Source organism: Lithobates pipiens, unplaced genomic scaffold, assembly GCF_037356315.1.
Source record: "Lithobates pipiens isolate NorthernLeopardFrog02 unplaced genomic scaffold, aLitPip1_a1.2 Scaffold_16, whole genome shotgun sequence".
NCBI classification, from domain to species: Eukaryota; Metazoa; Chordata; class Amphibia; order Anura; family Ranidae; genus Lithobates; species Lithobates pipiens.
The window spans coordinates 551,403,712-551,428,229 of NW_027507748.1; the positions used below are offsets into that span (position 1 = coordinate 551,403,712).

The window sequence follows — 24,518 nt, forward strand, 5'->3', positions numbered from 1 at the left end:
CAGTTCAGCAGTCATGTGGATATAGAAAAACAACAACGCTCATTGCACAGATATCTTAAAAAAACAATGCCCAATTTATTAAGAAAATACAATTCCACTCACACATTTAAGTTGATTAAAATAGGCAAAACAACTGAAGCGTCCAGTCTGTCCAGGTCCCACGTTAAGCCAGGCTCTGCCCAAGGTAATGCATGAAAGGTCTGGGTACAGTTGTACTTGGACATCTTTGAAAGTCACTTTGCATGCTAGGCGAGCTTGTCGCATCTCTTCCTTCAGGGGGTAGGAACTGATCCTACAGATGATATCCCTCGGTTTGGAGGTGGTGCTCTTAGAAAGTAGGGCTCGTGGGCTCTGTCCATTTCAATGTGTTTAGCGGGAGGTTCGTCTAGGAGGTTGTTAAACACAGTCTGCAATGTAGCCTTATAGGTCCTCAGGGCCTTCAGATTCCGGAACACCTCTCACTTGGATGTTGTTTCTGTGCCCCGTTGTCCAGATTGTCCACATGGCGTTGCATGTCTCTCAACATGGTGCAGTGGTCTGCACCCTGGAGTTGGGCCCTGTGGACTGCTAGCTTAGTTTCCTGTATTTCTTCTTCAGCCATTTCCACTCTATCTGCTAGGTGCTTAAAGCGGAGTTCCATCCAAAAATGGAACTTCCGCTTTAAGCACTCCTCGCCCCCTTACATGCTAAATGCAATTTTTTTTTTTGGGGGGGGGGGGGGGGGAGTGGGGGCTTCGTTAGGAGGACTTCCTGTCCCACTTCCTCCTTCTACACAGGGACCGCTAAGGTGACTCCTCCTTTCACCTTAGGCGGCCCTTCCCTCTAGGCAATCTCCTGGGACACGTGACAGGTCCTAGGAGACTGCCTGTCCACTCTGGGAGCGCAGCAGGACTCGCGCATGCACCGTGCGTGCCTGGCCGAAAGCGGTCACGGCCGGGTGCCCAGAGTAGCAATGGAGGCAACGGTGGAGGGGAGGGGAAGAGGAGCGGCCGTCCCTCCATTCGGAGGCAGCGATGGATCGTGGAACAGGTAAGTGTCTGTTTATTAAAAGTCAGCCACTACACTTTTTGTAGCTGCTGACTTTTAATAAACATAAAAAGCCTGGAACTCTGCTTTAAGGCCTGACTGGAGCACTTGTATTTCTGAGCGGTATATGGACTTTACATCTTCTATCAGCTACCCGAAATCCTCCTTAGTAGGCATCTCCTGTAAATATGAGTGCCATTGTGGGGGTACAGGGTGGGTTTGGGCCGGCATTGGGGTTTGCTGTGGTGGAGGTGGGTAAGGCGGCATTGGTTGAGGATGTGGAGTGGCACTGCCATGGGCAAGATGTGCTAGCCCTGATGGCAAGTACCATGGTTCGCCCCAGGTTGGTGTCTGAGCAGGTGGAGGGGCCCTCATGTTTTCTATTCCAGTGGGGTGAGAAGCAAACTTTCTGTGCATAGGTGGTTGGTAGTGCAGCTTGTTCCCTGGGAGAGCTGAGGGCCATGCGGTGAGGCCTCAGGGGAGATGGAGTGGTGAGGGGGACGAAACGTTCCTGAGAAGGAAGTAACATCCATGGTGCCCTTCGGAGCCGGCGGGAGACCTGCAGAGGTCCAGTTCGATCTGTGAGCCAGAAGGGAGAGCTGTACCAAGGTTCGGGAGCAGAGGCGTCCGGCACCATTTTGTCAGCTCCGCCGGGAGGCATGTCTGGCGGCGGGAAGAAGGACCGGAGGTCCATGGAGGAGCCAGGCGGGGGTTACGATGATCCCTGGGCTTTTGTTGAGCAGGTGGTCCTGGATCTGGCCATTAAATTGCAGCAGAACGTCCCCAAATGTACGGGCTGAAAGAGAGCAGGAGAGTCTGGCTTCCATCCAGGACGGCTTCCTGTCATGCCCTCGATTTTCATTGTTTATGGCACTATCAATTTGTAAGGTTCAGTATCACACAGCACTGCATTTTTTTGTACAACAGCAAACCTGCCAAGAGATGGCCGCACACCAAAACTGACAGACTGGGCAAGGAGGGCATTAATCAAAGAGGCAGCACAGAGACCTAAGGTAACCCTGGAGGAGCTGCAGAGTTCCACAGCAGATACGCGTACCTGTACATAGGACGACAATAAGCTGAGCGCTTTATAGAGTTTGGCTTTTTTAGATTGTAAGCTCTAACGAGCAGGGCCCTCTGATTCCTCTTGTACCAAATTGTAATGTAACTGTAATGTCTGCCCTCATGTTGTAAAGCGCTGCGCAAACTGTTGGAGCTATATAAAACCTGTATAATAATAATTTATGGCAGAGTGGCCAGAAGAAAGCCATTACTTTCAGCAAAAAACAAAATGGCACGTTTTGAGCTTGCGAAAAGGCATGTGGGAGACTCCCAAAACGTATGGAGGAAGGTGCTCTGGTCTGATGAGACTAAAACTGAACTTTTTGGCCATCAAAGAAAACGCTATGTCTGGTGCAAACCCAACACCACCCCCACAATGAAACATGGTGGTGGCAGCAACATGCTGTGGGGATGTTTTTCAGCAGTCGGGACTGGGAAATTGGTCAGAGTTGAGGGAAAGATGGATGGTACTAAATACAGGGATATTCTTGAGCAAAACCTGTACCACTCTTTGTGTGATTTGAGGCTAGGACAGAGGTTCACCTTCCAGCAGGACAATGCCCCTAAACACACTGCGAAAGCAACACTTGAGTGGTTTAAGGGGAAACATGTAAATGTGTTGGAATGGCCTAGTCAAAGCACAGACCTCAATCCAATAGAAAATCTGTGGTCAGACTTAAAGATTGCTGTTCAAAAGCGCCAACTATCCAACTTAAACTAGAGCAGTTTTGCAAGGAAGAATGGGCAAAAATCCCAGTGGCGAGATGTGGCAAGCTCATAGAGACTTATCCAAAGAGACTTGGAGCTGTGATAGCCACAAAGAGTGGCTCTACAAACTATTGACTTTAGGGTGTGAATAGTTACGCACATGGAAATTTGTTGTTTACTTCACAATAAAAAATAAAAATCTTCAAAGTTGTGAGCATGTTCTGTAAATTAAATGATGCAAATCCTCAAACAATCCATGTTAATTCCAGGCAAAACACGTACAATGCCAAGGAGGTGAAAACTTTTGCAAGGCACTGTAGCAATTAGGAGCTGCCTGCTCACACAGGTTTTAAAGCAAAACGAAACCTATCTCCAGGGAGAATGAAAATCCCCCCCTAGCAGTGAAACTGCCCTTGCATTGCAAGTGTTAAATGCTAAATTTATGTCTGGGGTCCAGGAACAATCATTTCACTGACCTGATTTTCCACTCCCCTGGCAGCCAGTGCTCACCTCTACCCCCCTATGTGCCAGCCATGCGCTGTTCCTTAGCATCCTCCTGTTCAAGACTATTGGGTCTTCTTTGTACTATCATGTCAGAGGACCTAGGACTGCTGAAGCATAGGGCATAAGCGGCTAAGAGGACTGGTCTAGCAGCACAGAGGGACCCTGCAGGAGCAGATCAGGTAACTGCCTTTTCCAGTCCACCAGACCCAAACAAGAATTTTAAAACTTTGAAGAGCAGGGGCAGCCCTACTGCAAGAGAGGAGAAGTTTTACTTTCCCTGAAATTTAGCTTTAAAGCCCCAACATACGTTTCTTTGCAAAATGTCATAGAGATAGATATGATCAGGACGGTGATTCTGAAGACACTATGAAGCACACAGCTTAAGGCAGAACTTCACCCAAAAGGCCTATTCTCCCCCACTACCACTTTTGGGCATTTGTTTGGGGGGAGTGGGTACCAGGTTCTGACAGAAACTGACTCCCACTTCTGTTTGGATAGCCTAGGCAATCTGAGCAAAAGTTCAATACCAGCCCCCCGTTGCCCTTGACATGGCACTGAAAGAGCAACATGTTTTTTGCTGCTGCTCGTGTTCACTGAAAGCTTAGATGTGAATGGAACCTGAAGGTCAGTGTCTGATTTTGAATAAAAAGTGGGCTCAAAGAAGAAGACTCCACTGTTGAAAGTAAAACAATTACAAAATGCATAATCGACAAGCATAATTGCTTCTGGGAGAATGTTCTCTGGAAAGATGAGATAAAACAAGAGCTTTCTGACATGTCCCATCAGCTCTATGTTAGGGGACAAAAAATGTTTTCAAAGAATAGGGTACCTACTGTGAAACACAGGGGAATAATCGGTTATGTTTTCAGGCAGCTTTGCAGTATCTAGCACAGAGTACCTTGAATCTGTGCTGGGCAAAATGAAATCTAAAGACTGTCAAGAAATTCTGAAGTGAAATGTACCGTCCAATGTCAGAAAATTCTGTCTCACGGGTTATGAGTCCTCCAACAGGATGACCTAAAACACACAGCTAAAAACACCTACAAATTAATATCTCCAACTCTATCCACTTTTAGGCGATCCCTGAAAACCTCTCTCTTCAGAGAAGCATATCCTGCCTCCACCTAACAACTGTACTTTCATTCTCTTCATCAGCTCATCCCCCACAGTTATTACTTTTTGTATTACCCTCCCTTGTAGACTGTAAGCTCTAATGAGCAGGGCCCTCTGACTCCTCCTGTATTGAATTGTTTTGTAACTGTATGGTTTGTGCTAACGTTGTAAAGCGCTGCACAAACTGTTAGAGCTATATAATTCCTGTAGTATAACAACAAAAAAGTTGGACTATTCTGAAGTGTCTTTTTCTGGGACCTGATCTGAATTCTATCCAACTATGGAAGGAGCTAAAAAATGCAGTCTGGAGAAGGCACCCTTCAACCCTGAGACAGCTGGCGCAGTCTCATACTGGGACAAACTACCAGTTGGCAGGTGCATAAGTCTTGGTGAGAGCAATAGAAATAAAATGATTTTAAAAAATGAAGGTGTAAAACCCATTAATGTACTCAGTAAAACTCAGCTTCCTTTAACATCACTTTTTCATCCGCTTACATCCCTTTTTCGTCTGCTTCTGTTTTTGTAAAAAGAAGAAAAATGAAGACTTTCAGTTTAAACAAAACAAACCTGAACGAAAGCGGATGAAGTAGTGAAAACGGATGACGTTTAATAGACGGATGAAAAACAGACGGAATGCCCATGTGAAAGGGAATAAGTGGCTGTTTTATATTACTGCAGAATACATCACAGAAGATCACTGGAGCCATTTACCCAATGTGGTCATTTTGTAAATGTATCCTGCCCACAGAACATGCACTCACGGGAGTGACAGCTGACTGTCAGCTGTCAGATGGAAGCGATCCGGAGGCTGTGCAGCTGCTGGATCACTTTTATCTGACAGTAAGTTTGTTAGATTTACATGCACTCTCGGAGGATGGCATCACCAGGAGTGTGTGTAAAACGCCCCGCCAGCAGTGGCAGTATAAGGGTTTAAGCCTTCTACAACAAGCTACATTTTGAATTACAATAATACTTACACAGGAACCTCTTCTTGAGGCACATAGCCATCCTTCACTTTCCGTTGTTTCCGCCATGTACCATCCGGACGCTGAGTGGCTGCTATGTATTTTCCTACAAAAGAAAAGCAACACAAGAACAAAATAGTAACTATATTTATCATGATAACATTTTTATTTTGCATAAGCGCACTGTTATCAATAGGTTTTGTTCTGTATCCATAAACATTTCTAATAGATTTACATGCATATGACAACATAAAAAACAAAAACAATGAATGGCACCCTGTGAAATCAGTGAACAAACATAATGGAATATGTCCCTTTAGAAGTGAACTCCCCGAAGATGCCAATATGGCAAAACGGAGCAGAGGAGCAACCATTCCAGGTTCTGATCCCACATCCTATTTAGGCTTGGCCTTTAGAGAGACTGACTTCACACTATCCCTTTAGGACCAGCCGGCTTGCAAGTGCTGATTACACCTGGTGCCCGGATCGGCACTGTAACATGCGAGTGTAATCACCATTTGCTTTTATCTATTAAAAATACTACACTATGAGACCTCCCTCTAGGTCTCTTGTGGTGTCTTTTTTCCCATCCTATTTTCATCTAGAGGGGCAAGTGGAATCAAGTGATATTCCAGAGGCGCTGTTTGACCTTTCTGTAAAAAGGGGTCATGATTCTCTGGTGAGTGGCCACCCATCTCTTGAGCAATTGTGACGAAGAGCTAGAAATCTGATTTTGAGCATCACAATTTGGTGTTGGATTTATCATATATGGACTTTTAGCTTGCCATTTATTTGTATTTGCATTTTTGATTCACTGAAAATCACTAGCGCCTCATCCATGCATATGATAACGCTAGAGAAAGAGGTAGCTGGGGTACCAATCCAAGCCCCAAGTTCATAGAATAAACTAACATACAGCATGAATGGTTAAAGTGTTTAATGTCACATTACCTACTATACAAATTAACAGCAATAAGATCAGTCATCAATGCATAGTGTGCCAGGAATAGCAACAAAGCCAAGTAAAGAAGCAAGGTAAATTGTTGTTGTTAACCACTTCACCCCCAGAAGAATTGACCCCCTTCCTGACCAGAGTACTTTTTGCGATTCGGCACTGTGTCGCTTTAACTCACAATTGCGCGGTCGTGCGATGTGGCTCCCAAACAAAATTGACATCCTTTTTTTCCCACAAATAGAGCTTTCTTTTGGTGCTTTTTGGACAACTTGCCAGTTTTTATGCTATAAACCAAAAAATAGCGACAATTTTGTAAAAAAAACAAATTTTTTACTTTTTGGTATAATAAATAGCCACAAAAAATATTTAAAAAAATTTTTTCCCCTCAGTTTAGGCTGATACGTATTCTTCTACATATTTTTGGTAAAAAAAATAAATCACAATAAGCATTTATTGATTGGTTTGCATAAAAGTTATATCGTCCACAAAATAGGGGATAGTTTTATGGCATTTTTAGTGATATATTTTTTTTTTTTACTAGTAATGGCGGCGATCAGCGATTTTTATCGTGACTGCGATATTATGGTGGATACATCGGACAATTGGCATTAATACAGTGATCAATGCTAAAACATTGCATTGATCACTGTAAAAATGTCACTGGCAGTGAAGGGGTTAACCACTAGGTGGTGCTATAGGGAGTGATTCTAACTGTGGGGGGCTGTGTGTGACACGTCACGGATCAGCGATTACAGGAAGAGCTGATCAGTGACAGTGTCATTAGGCAGAATGGGGAGATGCTCGTTTACATTAGCATCTCCCCGTTCTTCCTCACTGTGAGGCGATCGAGGGAATCCCCGTGGACATCAGGTCTGTGGGACCCGCGATCACGGAGCTCCCGGCATACGCGCAAGCCGTCTCTTAAAGGGCAATGTACAGGTACGTTAATGTGCCTGTATGTGCCCTTCTGCCGCATATATCTACGTGAGGTGGTCAGGAATCGCAGGCAGAATCGTGTGATCCTACCGGTGATTCCAGTGCGCTCAGGTGTGAACGGGGGCCTAAAATTTGGTAATTACTAGTCCTTGGAGGCTTTCTATAAGTTTATACTCCAAATGTGAAACGGAGTGTGCTCTCTCCAAAGTTCTCATACTGAGAATTTTAAAGGCATCCTGACTTAGAGAGTACATTTTTATTTAAAATGTTTTGGCAGTGGCAGTACTCTTCTGTTACTGGCTTACACTAGAACTTGTGCGGGCTGATATTCAAGACACTGGTCCTGGCTTGTGTTCTGGGCACCGGCTCTGACTGGCACGGTTATGGGCTGTCCATCAGACAAACGCACTGGTTGGTGATCAGGATTTTGGTACCAGTACCATGGGAAAAGAATAATCCATCAAGTATTTTTATGGTACCAATAAAATTCAAAATGATGCGATTTTTGAAAAAAGCCATACTTCTATATATTCACAGACCTCTCTTTACCCAGCGAGTTAACAAGAGTTATCATATGTCACCACAAGTGAGTGCTGCCAACTAAATGTTCTAATTAACTCGCTGAAAAATGAATGTAGGTCAAATTAAAAAAAAAAAAAAACATCAATTTGTCACACCCATCTTAACTTAATTAAAATGTACAAAATACAGGTTTTAAAAGTTCACATCCACAGATGGTAACTGAATACTTTTTTCCCATCACTTCCAAACCAAAAAATGCAAATGGACCATTGCATGAAACAAGAAAAAAAAAAAAAACACTCAACATTAAAAAGACACTAGTTATTACTATTTTTCATAATATTTATATGATGTTGATGTAAACACACAACTTGAGGTTGTGTATGGCCTGAGTGACAAATAAAGGATATTTATAATTGAAGCAGAGATCGTTTTAGTGCTGGCATCGGTTCTGCTCCTGATTACAGTAAGTCAAACCTGTCATAACTGATCATATAAAGATAAGGAACACAGGGGAGGAGTTCCTGCTTTCAATACTATATTAGGTAATGATTACATCACCCGCCATATTTAGTACTGGACCTAATAAAGTCATATACTCAATGATCTAAGCAGGGAAACCAACCAGTCACCCATACCACATTACCTGTGTTTACCCAGCAATGTACCAATGATTCCAGCTAGTGTGTGGGAAGGCAGATGATAAAGCTTGCGCTACTTGTTTGTACATACTGGTCAAGGTTTAACAACTAGGGAAACCTATGCTTGAAATGCTGTCGCATTGAGACATTTTTTTTCCCTTCTTCGCCTTCAGTTCCGGGGACTGACATATATGTTGGACTTATTTTCTGTGACACTCACAACTACCACCAACACAGTAACCAAGCACGGATCTTCTCAAGGACAGAGCAATAAAAACCTAAAAAAGTAACTACAGATTTTCCACATGCGTTAAGGCCCCATTCACACCTCAGCGTTTTGTAGCTTGAAGCCTGAAGCTCCAAAACGCTGGAGGAGAAAAAAAAAATCTATTATTCTCTATGGAGATGGTTCACCTCTCCACTCCAAATCACCCGAAGCTCAAACAAGTTCTGGAGCCTTTTTTTTTAGCTCAATTCAGGTGTTTTTCTGCTTTTTACATTGGTGACCTTTTGACCTGTACAAAATCATGGCAAAAATCGCACGACTTTCTGCCTGAAAACGATAAGCTCAGGTGCGAATGCAGCCTAACATTATTAATCATATAACTTGAAGTTGAATTAACTTCATACTTATAATTAACCACTTGTCGCCCGCCAATAGTCAAATGACGGCTGCAAAGTGGTTTCAAAATACTGACTGGACGTCATAGGACGTCCTCAGGATTTTAAACCCCTGCGCGCTGCCGGGGGCGCGAGCATCGCCGCGATCGTTGTTGTGGTGTGCCAGTCAGTCTGACGGAGACTCTTTACCACGTGATCAGCCGTGTCCAATCAAGGCTGATCACAGTGTAAATAGGAAGAGCCGGTGATCGGCTTTTCCTCACTCACGTCTGTCAGACACGAGTAGAGGAGAGGAGAGCGGATCGGCTGCTTCTCTGGCAGGGGGGGTCGGTGCTGATCGATTATCAGCACAGCCCCCCGAGGATGCCCACACTGGACCACCAGGGACCCAACCAGACCACCAGGGATGCCCAGCACCAGGTATGCCACCCTAGACCACCAGAGATGCCAGTCAGTGCCCACAATGGATGCCAATCAGTGCCCACAATGGGCATCACTGATTGGCATGCATTATTGTTTGGAACTGACTGGCATCCATCAGTACAAAACAATGCAATTGTGCCGCCTATCCATGCCCATCTGTGCTGCCTATCCATGCCCATCCGTGCCGCCTATCCATGCCAGCTATCAGTGCCAATTTGTGCCACCTATCAATGTCCATCCGTGCCGCCTCATCAGTGCCCGTCAGTGCAGCCCCATCAGTGAAGGAGAAAATGTACTTATTTACAAAGTTTTGAAACGGAAACAAAAAAAACCTTTCAAAATTTTCGGTCTTTTTTTATTTGTTTAGCAAAAAATAAAAACCGTAGAGGTGATCAAATACCACTAAAAGAAAGCTCTATTTGTGGGGAAAAAAATGATAAAAATTTCATTTGGGTACAGTGTAGCATGACCACGCAATTGTCATTCAAAGTGCGACAGCGCTGAAAGCTCAAAATTGGTCTGGGCAGGAAGGTGCTTAAGTGCCCAGTATTGAAGTGGTTAAAGTGCTTGTTAAAGGGGTTAGGGCAGTGCACACAAGTACTGCCAGCCCCTCTGCCAGGATAACCCATAGTATATACTGTATGCCGTTTTGTAAAATTAATCGCAAAGTAGTCCATAATGTTTCACTTACCTGAAACCGAAGCCTGCGATGTCACCGCTGTCCCCACTAGCAGCGAGCGTCCATCTTCACCCCTCCTCCCGGGGCCGCAAACTCAGGCTCTGTGACTGGCCGGAGTCAGGCGGCAGCCATCACGGCATGACCCCCTTTAGAAACGGCACAATTTGTCCTTTCTAAAGTGCGCATGTTCCATAGACACCGGCACATAGCTTTATTGTAATTATCTCCTAAACTGTGGAGGTCTTTTATATTTACTAAAATTATAGATTTCATAAAACAGTTGTGCAAGATTTCTACTTCTTAATGAGTTTTCACAGTTTTTTCTTTTTTTACCACCTGAACACTCTAATTGCACCCAGCCAGGAAAAACAAGGTATTAGCATATACATACTAAGCCCTTGTACACACGGTCGGACATTCAGACAACAAAATCCATTGGATTTTGTCCAAAACTTGTGTTGCATACACACAGTCGGACAAAGTTGTCGGAAAATTAGATCGTACGTAACGTGACGACGTTATTTCGTTACGACGGGACTACGTTCAGGCTAGTAGCCAATAGCTTTGGTCTAGGAATTTGATCTGAGCATGCGTGGCACTTTGTCCGATCGGAATTCTCTACACACAATCGGACAAAGTCCAATCGGATCATGTTGTCGGAAAGTTTTATAGCCCAGCTCTAAAACTTTGTCCGTCGGATATTACAACGGAAACAGTCTGATGGAGCCCACACACAGTCAGATTATCCGACAACACGGTCCGATCGGACATTTTCCGTGGGAATGTCCGACCGTGTGTACAAGGGCTTATACATTTGATATTTTCAAAAAGCTTGAAGTATGCAAATAAAAGGCTCCGTTCTCACCATGACGATCCGGATCGCGGATGGAATCAACCCTTCTGCCAGCGATCCTGAATCGCCACAAAAGGCAGGACGCGCTTGCGATCCCCGTTGCTTTCAATGGCACCTCAATCGCAGTGCGATTTTGCCACAATCGACGCCTGACGATTTGCGTTAAAATCGCACAAACAGAATCGGGGGACACTTGTTGCCCAAAAGAAGTTCCAGAACTTCTGCCCAAGTTTGGGAATGCCATGGTGTGAACAGAGTCTAAGAAAAAAAAAACTAAAAATATTTAAATATCATTCAAAAATGAGCATAAAATATTCCAAAGTCTAATGCCTCTTGCACATGATACTCATTTGAGCATCTACTTTGTCTTTTTTTTCCACGAAAACTTATTCTCACGCTTTCCTTCTGCACGATATGTAAATGATCATTTGTGTGCATTCGCATGTATGAGGCATAAATTACTGACCAAAAAGACAGATTTTTCAATTTCTTTTTTTTTTACTGAAGATTGCACAGCGCTTGTTTATGCGCCTGTGTGCAAAGGCTCATTACAAATAATGTGCTGTATTTTAGCTCAGTAAAGAAAAAAAACAATCAAAAAACGGTACTTCACTTTTTTAAACTGTAGTCTGCAAGAGGCCTAAAAGAGTTTAAGGGCGGGCTGGCACCAGATGCAGCCCAGTGCGCTTTTAATCTGCCCAGCGTTTTCAATGTATTCCAATGGCCCTAGTTCACACCAGTTCAGTCAAGAGAAGTAAAACATGCTGCATTTCTTCTGTAGGGAGTGCATCTGAAACATGGCAAAATGTATCAAAAATGCACATGTAATGAACTGAAAGGAAGAAAAATTAGAGGGGAAAAAACGCATCACAAAAACACAGGAACGTATCAAAAACACTCATGCAGAAAAGGATTAGGAACAAGAAATTGTAGTGTGAACTGACCCTTAAAGCGGAGTTCCACCCTAAAGTGGAACTTCCACTCATCGGAACCCTCCCCCCCTCCGATGCCCACAGTTGGCACCTTTCAGGGGGGAGGGGGGTGCAGATACCCGTCTAAGACAGGTATTGGCACCCACTTCCGGGCATAGACTCCCACGGGAGTCTATGCCTATTCCTGTCCCGGCGCTCTGTCTGCTGGTACACACACGGGTCCCCAGAGACAGCGCGGACCCTACCCATTGCGCTGCGCGTCTCGCGCATGCGCAGTAGGGAACCGGGAAGTGAAGCCGCAACGCTTCACTTCCTGATTCCCTCACCGAGAATGCCGCCGGCAGCAGCCGAGAGCCGACATCGCTGGACTCCAGGAAAGGTAAGTGTTCATTTATTAAAAGTCAGCAGCTGTAGTATTTGTAGCTGCTGGGTTTTAATTAAAAAAAAAATATTTTGTGGACTCTCTCTAAGCACAATACACACTATCGTTTTTTCTGCTGAGTTTTTCCTTCAGGTTTACAAAAAAACATGTAGTGCAAGGACCTGCCTGATTGCATACAAATTGAAACTCCTAAGGTTTGACCTCATATTATATGGTTTTGGTAAATCTGAAGGAAAAACTCAGCAGAAAATCTGATAGTGTGTATGGGGCTTTAGTGAATCTGCACTTTGTCCATGCAGGAAAAAGCAACAGATTCCCTTTGATAGCAGCTTCTCCAGGACACAAAAGAGAAGCTACAATATATACATCTGCGTATAGGGTAGCATGACCCGATCTGCTACCTTCCATGTGACAGCACTGCTGCTACCCAGGCATCCAATGATGTTACATGGAGAGGGGATACAATCCTTAAAGGGCAACGGGGCCACTCACCGAAGAGGAGGAAGTGCTGCGGAATAGGAAGAGGCAGATTAGGAAGAGTGCCTTAGCAACAGCGTTTCAGGTAAGTGAAAAAAATTTTTTATTTTATTAATGCATTTTTTTTTGGGGGTAGCCCTCCACTTTAACTTCAACTCGAAGCTTACACAGGCCCTTGTTTTGCTTCCTGCAGACAAAGGTAGGTAAAGACATAAAAAGAGCAGATTGCTTTAATTCTAGCCTAGGTTTCCTTCCCCTTGCAGTCCCCTGAGATATTAACGACATATCTCATGAGGCTGACGGGTTCCAACAGCGCCAGGAAAATGCGTCATCAGGAGGGGGCCAGCTGTAGGAATCAGGAAGAGACAGTCAACAACCTGATGATGTCATAGAGGAAGGCACAGGATAGGACCTACAGGAGGACAGCGGGGAGACAGAAGGGGACAAATTTGGATTCGCTGGGCTTATGATAGAGATTATATAATATTCTCAGCATAAAAACAGCAGCAAACGTAAAGGGCACATGAACTGAATTTGTTTGTGGGGAGAGTGAAATTCCTCTCTAATGTTCTCCAGTTTCTTCAATGTCAAATCAGCATCCTGGAGGCGTGTTCTTGACCAAGATGTGTACAACTGCAGTGTAGATAAAAGGTCTCTCTATGTTGACTAGCTAGGTGCCTGTATCATAAAACTAACTGCATAGGAATACTAACACTTTTGTAGGTACGGTAGTTTCTATATACAGTATATCAACTATTTATGTAGTTGTTTGCTTGGAGTTTATCTTAAAAGGGACTTCAAAGCCATGTCACAGAATGCTACATGATTAAAAAACACCTTTAGCAAAGCAGCACTTTCTATCTTTTGAACATATCAAGTTCTAGGTAAAGATAGTACTGTAGTGTCTCACAGATCAGATTTCAGGTCATTGAAGCTGCTGCTACAAATTACAAGGGTCACATCATTTATTTACCATGTTCTTCAGTGCTCTTTTATATCAATAAACACATGGCAATGGAAGCGCCTTGGAGAGGTGGCTTCGCAGGGAAAAATCCCTTGGATGGATGGAGCCCACAGAAGCAATAAATAAGACAAGTATTAGGGCCGGTTCACACAGCGAGGCGATACGGCTCGCCTCGCCTCGCTCCCGCAAGTCGCCCCCGTTCTGTACAATGGAACCGTTCTGAGAGGAGCGACTCGAGTCGCTCAGACTCAGAAAAAAGGTTCCTGTACTACTTCGGGGCGACTTCGGGGGCGACTTGCATTGACTTCTATACAGAAGTCCTCTGCAAGTCGCCGCTGAGGTCCCCGCAGGTCGCGGCGAGGCAAGTCGGAGACGCCTCGCCGCGCCTCGCTGTGTGAACCGGCCCTTAGGCCTCATGCACATTAGAAAGCTAAAAAGTGCTGTAAAAATGTTTTAGCATTGTTTAAGCTACGTTTAGTATCTGCAGCTTTAAGGAGCGGGGCTGCCAGACAGATAGCTGTTTGTTAAGGAGCAGGCCGGGAAGCTGGCTGCTGCGTCCTTAACAACAGATGAGTCATCAGCTGTCAGCCCCCCACTGACAACTGAATGTAAAAAATAAAAAAAATAATAAAAAAAAAACATTCCCAGCAATACAAACATGTGAAATAAACGGCGTGGGTGTCTTCCCCCCCCCCCCCCCAATCCTTACCAGGACCTTTGGGTCTAGGAATGGATTCTAAAGGGAACCACACGTGAAAAAAATAAAAAAAGGGTCATCATCAGTGAGGTGGTAGCTCTGGCTGTTGTAGACTAGATGTTTTTGGAGTTTGGAGGTAAATGGGATTAGGGAGATTGGTCATAGGTTGTCAAGATTGGTGAGGTCCAGCATTTGTTTTGTTTTTTTTAAGCATAGGGTGAAGAGTGCATATTTTAGAGGTTTGGGAAGGATGCCATTATATAGGGAGATATTGACTATGCGAGCTGGAGTGTGTAGGATTGAGCAAGGGGGCGGCCATAGTAGTTATGAAGGAATGGGGTCCAGAGGGTAGGTGGTTAGGTGGGCATTAGAGAAAGTTTAGCAACTTCCTCTATAGTGAAAGGAAAAAGCAGCAGAAGTACTGACTGACGGAAGACATGGACAGGTGGGCAGTGACTGACTTAGAGGGCAAAAGCAATGCAGGACAAAGTAGAATGTTAAAGATAGAAGAGAGTTGACATGGAATGTATGAGAGGGTGTGAATGAGTGATAAATTAGGTAGAGCTGCACGATTTTGGCTAAAATTATAATCACAGTTTTTTTGCTTAGAATAAAGATCACGATTCTCGCAGGGTAACATCTTTCACATTATACAAAAAAAAAAAAATTGGTCTAACTTTACTGTTTAGTTTTTCTCCAAAAATTGCTGCGAAAATACAGTGCGACATAAAATATTGCAACAATCGCCATTTTATACCCTAGGGTCTCTGCTAAATATTATATACATATATAGCGTATTTATCAGGGTATAACACGCACATTCATTTTAAGAGAGAAGTTTCAGGAAAAAAAAACAAAAAAAAAAAACTTACATTTTAAATAAGGAACTTTTAAGCAAAATAAGGGTCAGTGCCCATCTGCAGCCTCACCATTGCCATCAATGCAGCCTGATCAATGTCCATCTGCATTCTCACAAGTGTCATCAATGCAGCCTCATTAGTCCACATCAATGCAGCCTCACCATTGCCCATCTGCATCCTAGAGGGGACAGGGGGACGAGTGCCAACAGATTATATACAGGAGAATCTCCTATGATAGACAGAACAGTGGTCCAATGGTGGCCCAGGAGATGGGACTTCCTATTACAGAGACAGGAGATTCTCACTGTATGTAATTGACGGCTCTTGTCCTGCCCCCCTCCTTGTCCCCTCAGAGGCAGGTAAAATTTAAGTATTGGCATAAACACGCAGACACGGTATTTGCATTTTCATGGTGAATAAGTGAGTGTTATACGCCAAAATATATAATATATATATACACACACACCGATACTGGTATCGGTGCCGATACTAGGCATTTTCACGAGTATCGGTACTCGGGAAAATGCTCCGATACCGAAAACCAATGCCGGAAGTGATGCCAGTTGGGGGCGGGACACCTCCTCCTCCCCTCCGGCAGTGGGGTTCGGAGCAGTACGCACCAGGACGAGGGGGGGGGGGGGTCAGGAAAATCCACAGTACAGTGGGAATAGGCTGACAGCTGGCCACACCGACACTCCTGCTCCCGGCTGTCTTTCTCATTATGCAGCACTGCTGCAATCCTCCGGCCTCTGTAAACAAGAAGAGTGTGGGTGATGTCATGACTCCTCCCATCCTGTTCCTGCAGATAGAGAGCTAGCTGGATGGCTGGCCGCTATCCAATAGCAGAGAGTGGAGGGGTCGCCAAGGGCAAGGGGCTTGACAGCATCAGCACATCTGTTTCTATGTGAGGCAGCTGTGGAATCGTCCCTGATAGCAGAACTGAGTAATGAGGAGAGCAAGTCCTACAAACAGGTTAGTGTAGTATGTGTAAGGAAATGTAGTTACTCTTTAGATATTGTAAGGGAAGGTAGAGAAGGTAGACTCCTTAGGTCTATTTTTGAAGATAATGTTTTAGAAAATGTTTTCATCTCATGCTAAGCTTGTGCTAAAATTACCAGACGTGCTAAGGCGAAGTGTGAAACAGGATGCGTCTGCGGTTAGTTGTTGGACATTAAGAACATATATTGTTTGTTGAGAACATTGGCCTCAAGCCAAGGTGATAAGGTCAAACATTGTGACGCCGAGTCTGTCACTAAGCAGAATTACAATGAATATCTTTTAGGTTAATATTAATTGTATTAACATAATGCTTGAATGTGATTGGTTGTTCATGGGGCCTTCCCCCTATACAACCCTTTTTTGTTTATTGCATATTCTGTGAAGCCGGAATAATCTTTTGTATTCTTGATCATCCACACATTGTGTATGGTGTCTTGACTACCCGACCGGTCAGAGTTTTTCCAATGACCACCAGAGTCCAGCTCGAGCAGAACTAGAGGGGTGCACCTTACAGTATGTACAGGACAGCGTCAGCAGGGTACAGACCAGTCTTATAAACTAGCACCATACAGTATATACAGACCAGTCTGTACCCCAACACTGTACTGTATATGTTATACACATACCAGTCTGTAAATAATGTAAGGTACAGTGTCAGTGTACAGACTGGTTTGTACCTAATGCCCGTACTGCACCCTCCTAACGCCCTGTACTGTGCCCTCCTTGTGTTGCCTCGCTATAACAATCTGCTATGAAATCATCTTATCCCCTCTGTACCTTAATAACATGTGTCCCTGTGTCTGTTTAATGTAAAAAAAACATTCCACCAATGTGTAACTTGTATGAGCGCTGCTACAGGTGCTCTCTCTCCCCCTCCTCCCCGGCTGATGTCAGTGGGAGGGCTCGGCCCCGCCCACTGCAGCTGTGACTGGGAGAGAGAAGGAGAGGAATCAGCTGTGTGCCCAGAATGGAGTTTATATCAGTGGATTTTCTTTTTACAGAACGCAGGCACAGGGACACGTGATTAAGGTACAGAGGGGTTAAGAAGATTTCAAAGAAGTGGGTTAACAACCACTTTAAGTTCATTCCTTTGATATAACAACGAAAAGATACTATGTTTATAGTTATCTACCAGTGCGGACAATGTTGTGAAATACACGGCAGGCTGCCCGTTTTTTTTTTTTTCCTTTTGACAGCTTAGTGAGCAGAGAACTCTCTACACTTGTTACATGAATGAATCTGGAAATTCTGCATAGAGATGGGGTGGAGGTTGAATCAAGATCACCATTTTTTTAATGATTAATCGCACAGCTCTAAGAATAGGTCTGTTTGGCAGTGCAAAGGCAGAAATTGTAATCTCGAAGGGCAGATTTATACAGGGTGAAGTCTTGCTGGCATTTAGTTTTGTCATTGATGCTCAAGACTGTGATTGTGTCGTTTGAGACTTTTGGGGTTGTCTGTTTGCCAAAGTTGTAGGGGTTGGGACCTGATTCTGTGTTTAGTGAGGGAAGCGTGTCTAATGGGTGGATGGCAGTGAACTGTTGGAGAAAGAAGTGTCCAGGTTGGGGCAGGACATTGGTGAGATTTTGTCACAGAGGCTGCCTGTCGCAGAATAGAGTTAACCACTTCCCAACCAGCTCACTTAAATATATAGCAGTAGGTTGGCTCTCCTGCACGAATCAACATATCTGAACGGCGGCTCCTTTAAGAGCCATAGCAGGCACGCCCGCTGCACTGGCGGGGTCCCGATGCGAGAGCCAGAATGGGATTTGTGTATGGAAACACACAAATCCCTGTTCTGACGGGGAGGAGAGACAGATTGTCTGTTCCTAAGTAGGAACAGCAGTCTGGCTCCTCCTCTATTCAGTCCCATCCCCTCACAGTAAATCCTCGTACACACGGTACGAGTGTTGGCAGGGGATTGTCTGTTGACAGACTGTTGTCCTAAAATCTTACCATTAGGACGCTCCTTTTGACAATTGTTGTCCAATTTTCCGCCAACAAATGTTGGATGACAGGCTAGTAAATTGTTGGTGGATAACAGTTTGACGTCAGATTTTCTTATGGTCAGTACACAAATCCGTCACACAAAAGTCAAAAGTACAAAACACGCATGCAGGGAATCAATGCTCAAACACAACATTAGCAGAGGGGGCCCAAAGGGTGGCGCTCAAGAGCTGAAATACCTTTTAGTACGTCACTATGTTCATGTTTGTTGCATGACAATTGTGTACTGTTGGTATGAAAGACAAGATCCTGGCACACGCCCTTTTGACCAAAATCCAACACCCGAGTTGGCCAACAATCTTACCGTGTGTACGAGGCTTTAGAAACACACTTAACCCCTTGATCGCCCCCCAGTGTTAACCCCTTCCCTGCCAGTGACATTTACAAAGTATTCAGTGCATTTTATAGCACTGATCACTGTACAGATGTCAATGGTCCCACAAAAGTGTCAAAAGTGTTTGAGCTGCCCACCGCAATGTCGCAGTCCAAAAAAAAAAATCGCAGATCGCCGCCATTACTAGTACAATTTTAAAGACTGCCATAAATCTATTCCCTTTTTTGTAGACACTATAACTTTTGAGCAAACCAATCAATATACGCTTATTGCAATTTTTTTCTTTACCAAAAATATGTACAACAATACATATTGGCCTAAACTGAAGAAATTTTTTTATATATATTTATTATAGCAAAAAGTAAAAAATTGTGTTTAGGTTTTTTTTCGAAATTGTCGCTCTTTTTTTGTTTATATCGCAAAAAAAAAACAATAAAAAAAATAGAGATGAGCAAATACCACCAAAAGAAAGCTCTATTTGTGGGGAAAAAAGGACGCAAATTTTGTTTGGGTACAACATCGCACGACCGCACAATTGTCAGTTAAAGCTACGCAGTGCTGTATCACAAAAAATGGCCTGGTCATTCAGGGGGCAAATCCTTCTGGGGCTGAAGTAGTCAAAGTGGCAAAGGTTTCTATAGGTAACTGCTTTTTCTCTTAAAAGTATAGGAGTACGAAGAGAGGAAGAAATTGAAGCTAATTAGGTAGTAGTCAGATAGAAGAAAAGGATTATTGGAGTGTTTAAAAGGAGTGTAGAGGTGGGAGAATACAAGATGAAGGGAGTTGCCATTAGCACGAGTAGAAGTGTGTCCATTTTATTGGGTCAAAAGGGGGAGGTTAGGCTGAGAATTTTAGAGGTAGCTGGAGTGCGAGCATTTGCAGGGATGTTGAAGTCACCAAGAATAATTGGGGGAACTTCAGAGGAGAAAAGGTAGGGTGGCAAGACAAACATCATCACGGAAACTTGATATTGGTCCAGGAGGCTGATAGAGCACTGCAATCCTCACATAAAACTGGAGAAAATAGATGAATACAGTGAGCTTCAAAAGAGGAGAGGGAGGACTTTAGAAGGTACACAGTTTTCATGATAGCCAATCACATGGATTCAGATTTATTATGTTCTCTTTGGTAAAACTCCTACCCCATAAAAAAGGTACAAGTACATTACAAGGTTGGAAGTACTCATCAAAGACAATGCCTTACATATACTTATTCACATTTTTGTGCTTTGCCTATTGACAACCAAAGATAACATAATAAACTTGATTGGAAATTGTAAATCTTCAAAATTCTAAACATTTGAAACTACATATTTGTTGTATGTGGCAGGGATAATGGTACAAAGATGGCTTTAGCCAGTGTGAGGAAACTGTACAAATACACCATTTACTAAATGGGAGAGACAGTGAGGGAGGTGAGGGGAGAACCTGAAAGGTTTCCGACTCCACCTCCCACCCCCATTTACTGGGTCTAGGTGATCAAGTCCAGTGGAAGCCACCATGGGAGAAAGTAGCTGGAGAGGCAGAGTCAGATTCTTGAAGCCAAGTTTCAGTAACAGTGAGTAGGGTAAAGGAGTGCTTTATAAAAAAAAAAAAAGAAAAAGAAAAAAAAAGTCATAAGACAGAGGTTGTTACAGACTGAGTTGGCATTCCAAAGGACACATTAGAAGGGGTGGCTGGTTCTGGAAAAAAAAAAGAAAATTTAATTAGAGTGTGTAGATTGCAGCTGCTGCCAGAGTCAGAGGGGTGCTAGGTGTGGGGTGGTAGTTAAATGGAGGAGGGCCAAGATTAGGGGATATATTCCCAAAAGCTGGGAGAAGCAAAAGTATGAGGGAGGTACTATATGTTTGTGATTCATATGAGGGGATATGCCCTAGTGCCCTGGAGTTTTTGTCAGCATGGGAGCTAAGAATTAGCAGAAGGTAATGAGTGCAGTAAAATGGAGGGGTTCGATCTGGAGTAAGGGTGATGCATATAAGCTGTAGAGCGGAGAAAAGGCTTGAAGGAAAGAGAACACAACTGGAAGAAGGAAAGGTAGGGAATGCATGTTACAAGGTGGAGAGATTAGAAAGCAGACTGGGAGAGAAAGATGAAAAGCAGGATGGAGATGCATTGGATACCTGAAGTCTGTTTTGCAAAGCAGTTTGTTGGCGATTTTTCTTTTTGTGCTTTAGCTCAAAACATATTTTCACCCACCCCACCATTTTTTTTTTAAACCCCCTACTTACCTATTGGCGAGTTTGGCACAGTTCAGATATTCACCCACCCAGCAGATCCTGTGTTTTCCAGCTGAGATGTTCTGGTAGCCTATGGTCCCGCGCCACCATGTTTTGATGGGACATCATGGAGATGCTGTTGGCTGTCCTGGGTTCAGCCGATGCGCCTCCTGGGATATGTGAAATGCTTATCCCAGGAGGCAAAGGGAGGACAGTACACTTTATTTGTCTAGGCGAATAACACACTATCCATACAGAGAACCGGAGGAGGGGTGGGAAGGAGGGATCATGTTTTAGAGAGTAGATCTGCTTGAAGTGCAATTCTAAAGTGCCCTTGGTACTTCAAAGTGGTATCTGAATAAACAAACAAACAAACATACGTGATGGGGGGGGGGGGGGGGCGTCGGGGAATAAACATACACGATGGGGGGGGGGGGGGGGGGGGGGACGTGCGTCGGGGGAATAAACATATACGCGATGGGGGGGGTGCGTCTGGGAATAAACATACGCGATGGGGGACGTGCGTCGGGGAATAAACATACGCGACTGGGGGGGGAGGGGGGACGTGCGCCGGGGAATAAACATACGCGATGGGGGGGGGGCGTGCGGCGGGGAATAAACATACGCGATGGGGGGGGGGCGTGCGGCGGGGAATAAACATACGCGATGGGGGGGGGGGCGTGCGGCGGGGAATAAACATACGCGATGGGGGGGGGGCGTGCGGCGGGGAATAAACATACGCGATGGGGGGGGGGGCGTGCGACGGGGAATAAACATACGCGATGGGGGGGGGGGGGCGTGCGGCGGGGAATAAACATACGCGATGGGGGGGGCGTGCGGCGGGGAATAAACATACGCGATGGGGGGGGGGGGGCGTGTGGCGGGGAATAAACATACGCGATGGGGGGGGGGCGTGCGGCGGGGAATAAACATACGCGATGGGGGGGGGGGGCGTGCGGCGGGGAATAAACATACGCGATGGGGGGGGGGGCGTGCGGCGGGGAATAAACATACGCAATGGGGGGGGACGGGACGTGCGGCGGGGAATAAACATACGCGATGGGGGGGGGACGGGACGTGCGGCGGGGAATAAACATACGCGATGGGGGGGGGGGGGGGGCGGGACGTGCGGCGGGGAATAAACATACGCGATGGGGGGGGCGGGACGTGCGGCGGGGAATAAACATACGCGATGGGGGGGGCGGGACGTGCGGCGGGGAATAAACATACGCGATGAGGGGGGCGGGACGTGCGGCGGGGAATAAACATACGCGATGAGGGGGGGGGACGTGCGGCGGGGAATAAACATACGCGATGAGGGGGGGGACGTGCGGCGGGGAATAAACATACGCGATGGGGGGGGGCGTGCGGCGGGGAATAAACATACGCGATGGGGGGGGGGGGGGGGGGGGGGGCGTGAGGCGGGGAATAAACATACGCGATGGGGGGGGGGGGGGCGTGAGGCGGGGAATAAACATACGCGATGGGGGGGGACGGGACGTGCGGCGGGGAATAAACATACGCGATGGGGGGGAACGTGCGCAGGGAGTAACCATGCCCCGATGAGGGGAACGTGCGCAGGGAGTAACCATGCCCCGATGAGGGGAACGTGCGCAGGGAGTAACCATGCCTCGACGAGGGGAACGTGCGCAGGGAGTAACCATGCCCCGACGAGGGGAACGTGCGCAGGGAGTAACCATGCCCCGATGAGGGGAACGTGCAGTAGGAACAAAACTACATGACATCACAACCTATTGATCATGCTTGCCTATCCTCTACCACGCGATGTTGATGGTGGAGTTCTCCATACACGTGTCTTGTTCGATGCATATTTATTTTGGTTTCCATAAGCCAGTTCATCTCCATGGAATATTTGCTTTGCAGCAAGCAGGATTTTCATTTTTCCTCACCAAACTCACTTCACAAGCCACGAGTCTCAGAAATATATATATTTGTACATAATAATAATAATGCTAGCCCCCGTGTGAATGACGGCTGTCACCAAGAGTTCGTTTTTTAATGCAAAAAACGCAGTACAAACCCATGTGCAAAAGAAGTACTCCAATGAGCATAGTTCACACCATTGCAGCGCTCTCATGTGCATTTAAAACCAATACATCACGTTGCAAACACAACGTAATACAGGAAATAAATAAAATATACCAAACATGCATGTAAACACACTGCAAACACGTATGCATTAAAGCCGAGTGAGTGCAGAGCGTGTGATATAAATGGGATCCAATGAGGGGGGGAGGACCAGGTGTCAGCGTGTACAGTGAATGGAGCTGGATGCTGCCACCATACACCACACTACGGTCAGGGGATGCTCTGAACACAGTACACACTCATACACCGATAGAAACACAATGAAAACAGAAGCTTTCCGGTGAGTTAGCAGTCAGCGATGTGTACAGCACACACCATTGCCGCCTAGCAGCCCTCCACTCACCGGATTCATCGGTCACATAGGGAGTGGCCATCTTGGTCCTCTCAACACGTTCACTTCCGCCGCCGGTGTAACGTGAAAGCAAGCATGCGGGAATGCCTGCCTGCGTGCCCGCTCCCGTGCGCGTTCCCGCTGCTCAGAGTGAGTACCGCGCATGTGCGCCCGGTCATGTGGTGCGAACTAGCGCCAGTCAATTATTTAGGAGTGCCTCGGTTTAGTGCGAGTGTTTTGAGCCCCGACCTCTCCATTCATCACTGTGTCTGTATCATAACAAGGGTTATTTAGTCGTTTTTAGGTTTGGATAATGTGGGCAATGGTCTCCTGTCTCTACAGGATCACTTTAAGCACTTCAGCTCCAGAAGGGTTTACCCCTCTCCTGACCAGAGCACTTTTTGTGATTCGGCACTGCATTGCTTTAACTGACAATTGCGCGGTCGTGCGACGTGGCTCCTTAACAAAATTGACGTCCGTTTCCCCCCACAAATAGAGCTTTCTTTTGGTGGTATTGGATCACCCCTGCAGTTTTTATTTTTTGAGCTATAAACAAAAAAAGAGCGTCAATTTTGAAAACGCATTATTTTTGACTCTTTCTATAATAAATATCCCCAAACAATATATAATTTTTTTTTTCCTGTTTAGGCCAATACATATTCTTCTATGTATTTTTGATTAAAAAAAAAATCACAATAAGCGCTTATTGATTGGTTTGCGCAAAAGTTATAGCATCTACAAAATAGGGGGTAGTTTTATGGCACTTTTATTTTTTACTAGTAATGGCGGTGATCAGCGATTTTTTTATTGTGACTGTTACATTATGGCGGACACATCGGACACTTTTGGTGCTATTTTGGGACCATTCACATTTATACAGCAATCAGTGCGATTAAAAATGCATTGATTATTGTGTAAATGTGACTGGCAGTGAAGGGGTTAATACTAGGTAGCGCTGTAGGGGTTAAGTGTGTCCTAGGGAGTGATTCTAACTGGGGGAGGGGCTATGTGTGACACAACACTGATCACCGCTTCCAATCACAGCTAGCGCTGATCAGTGTCACTAGGCAGAATGGGGAGATGCTTGTTACATAAGTGATGATCGCAGGTATCCCTGCAGACTTCGAGTCCGCAGTCTGATTCACGGAGCTTGCGGTGGGCACGTGTTGCGTGCCTGCTATACAGGCCTCGCAAGATCAAATA

At 45.2% G+C, this 24,518-nt stretch overlaps 1 protein-coding gene across 1 annotated transcript in view; it reads right to left on the minus strand.

Annotated features, from left to right (window-relative positions):
• PYM1 (PYM1 exon junction complex associated factor) overlaps positions 1 to 23,453 on the minus strand; it is a 44,076-nt gene extending 20,623 nt beyond the window's left edge. The window contains exons 1-2 of the mRNA XM_077483448.1: positions 23,328 to 23,453; positions 5,391 to 5,484 (exon numbers count right to left, since the gene is read on the minus strand). Of these exons, the coding sequence (XP_077339574.1) occupies positions 5,391 to 5,484; positions 23,328 to 23,358 (125 nt within the window). The 5' untranslated portion in view covers positions 23,359 to 23,453. The remainder of the gene's footprint in view (positions 1 to 5,390; positions 5,485 to 23,327) is intronic.
• Positions 23,454 to 24,518: the final 1,065 nt, after the last annotated feature.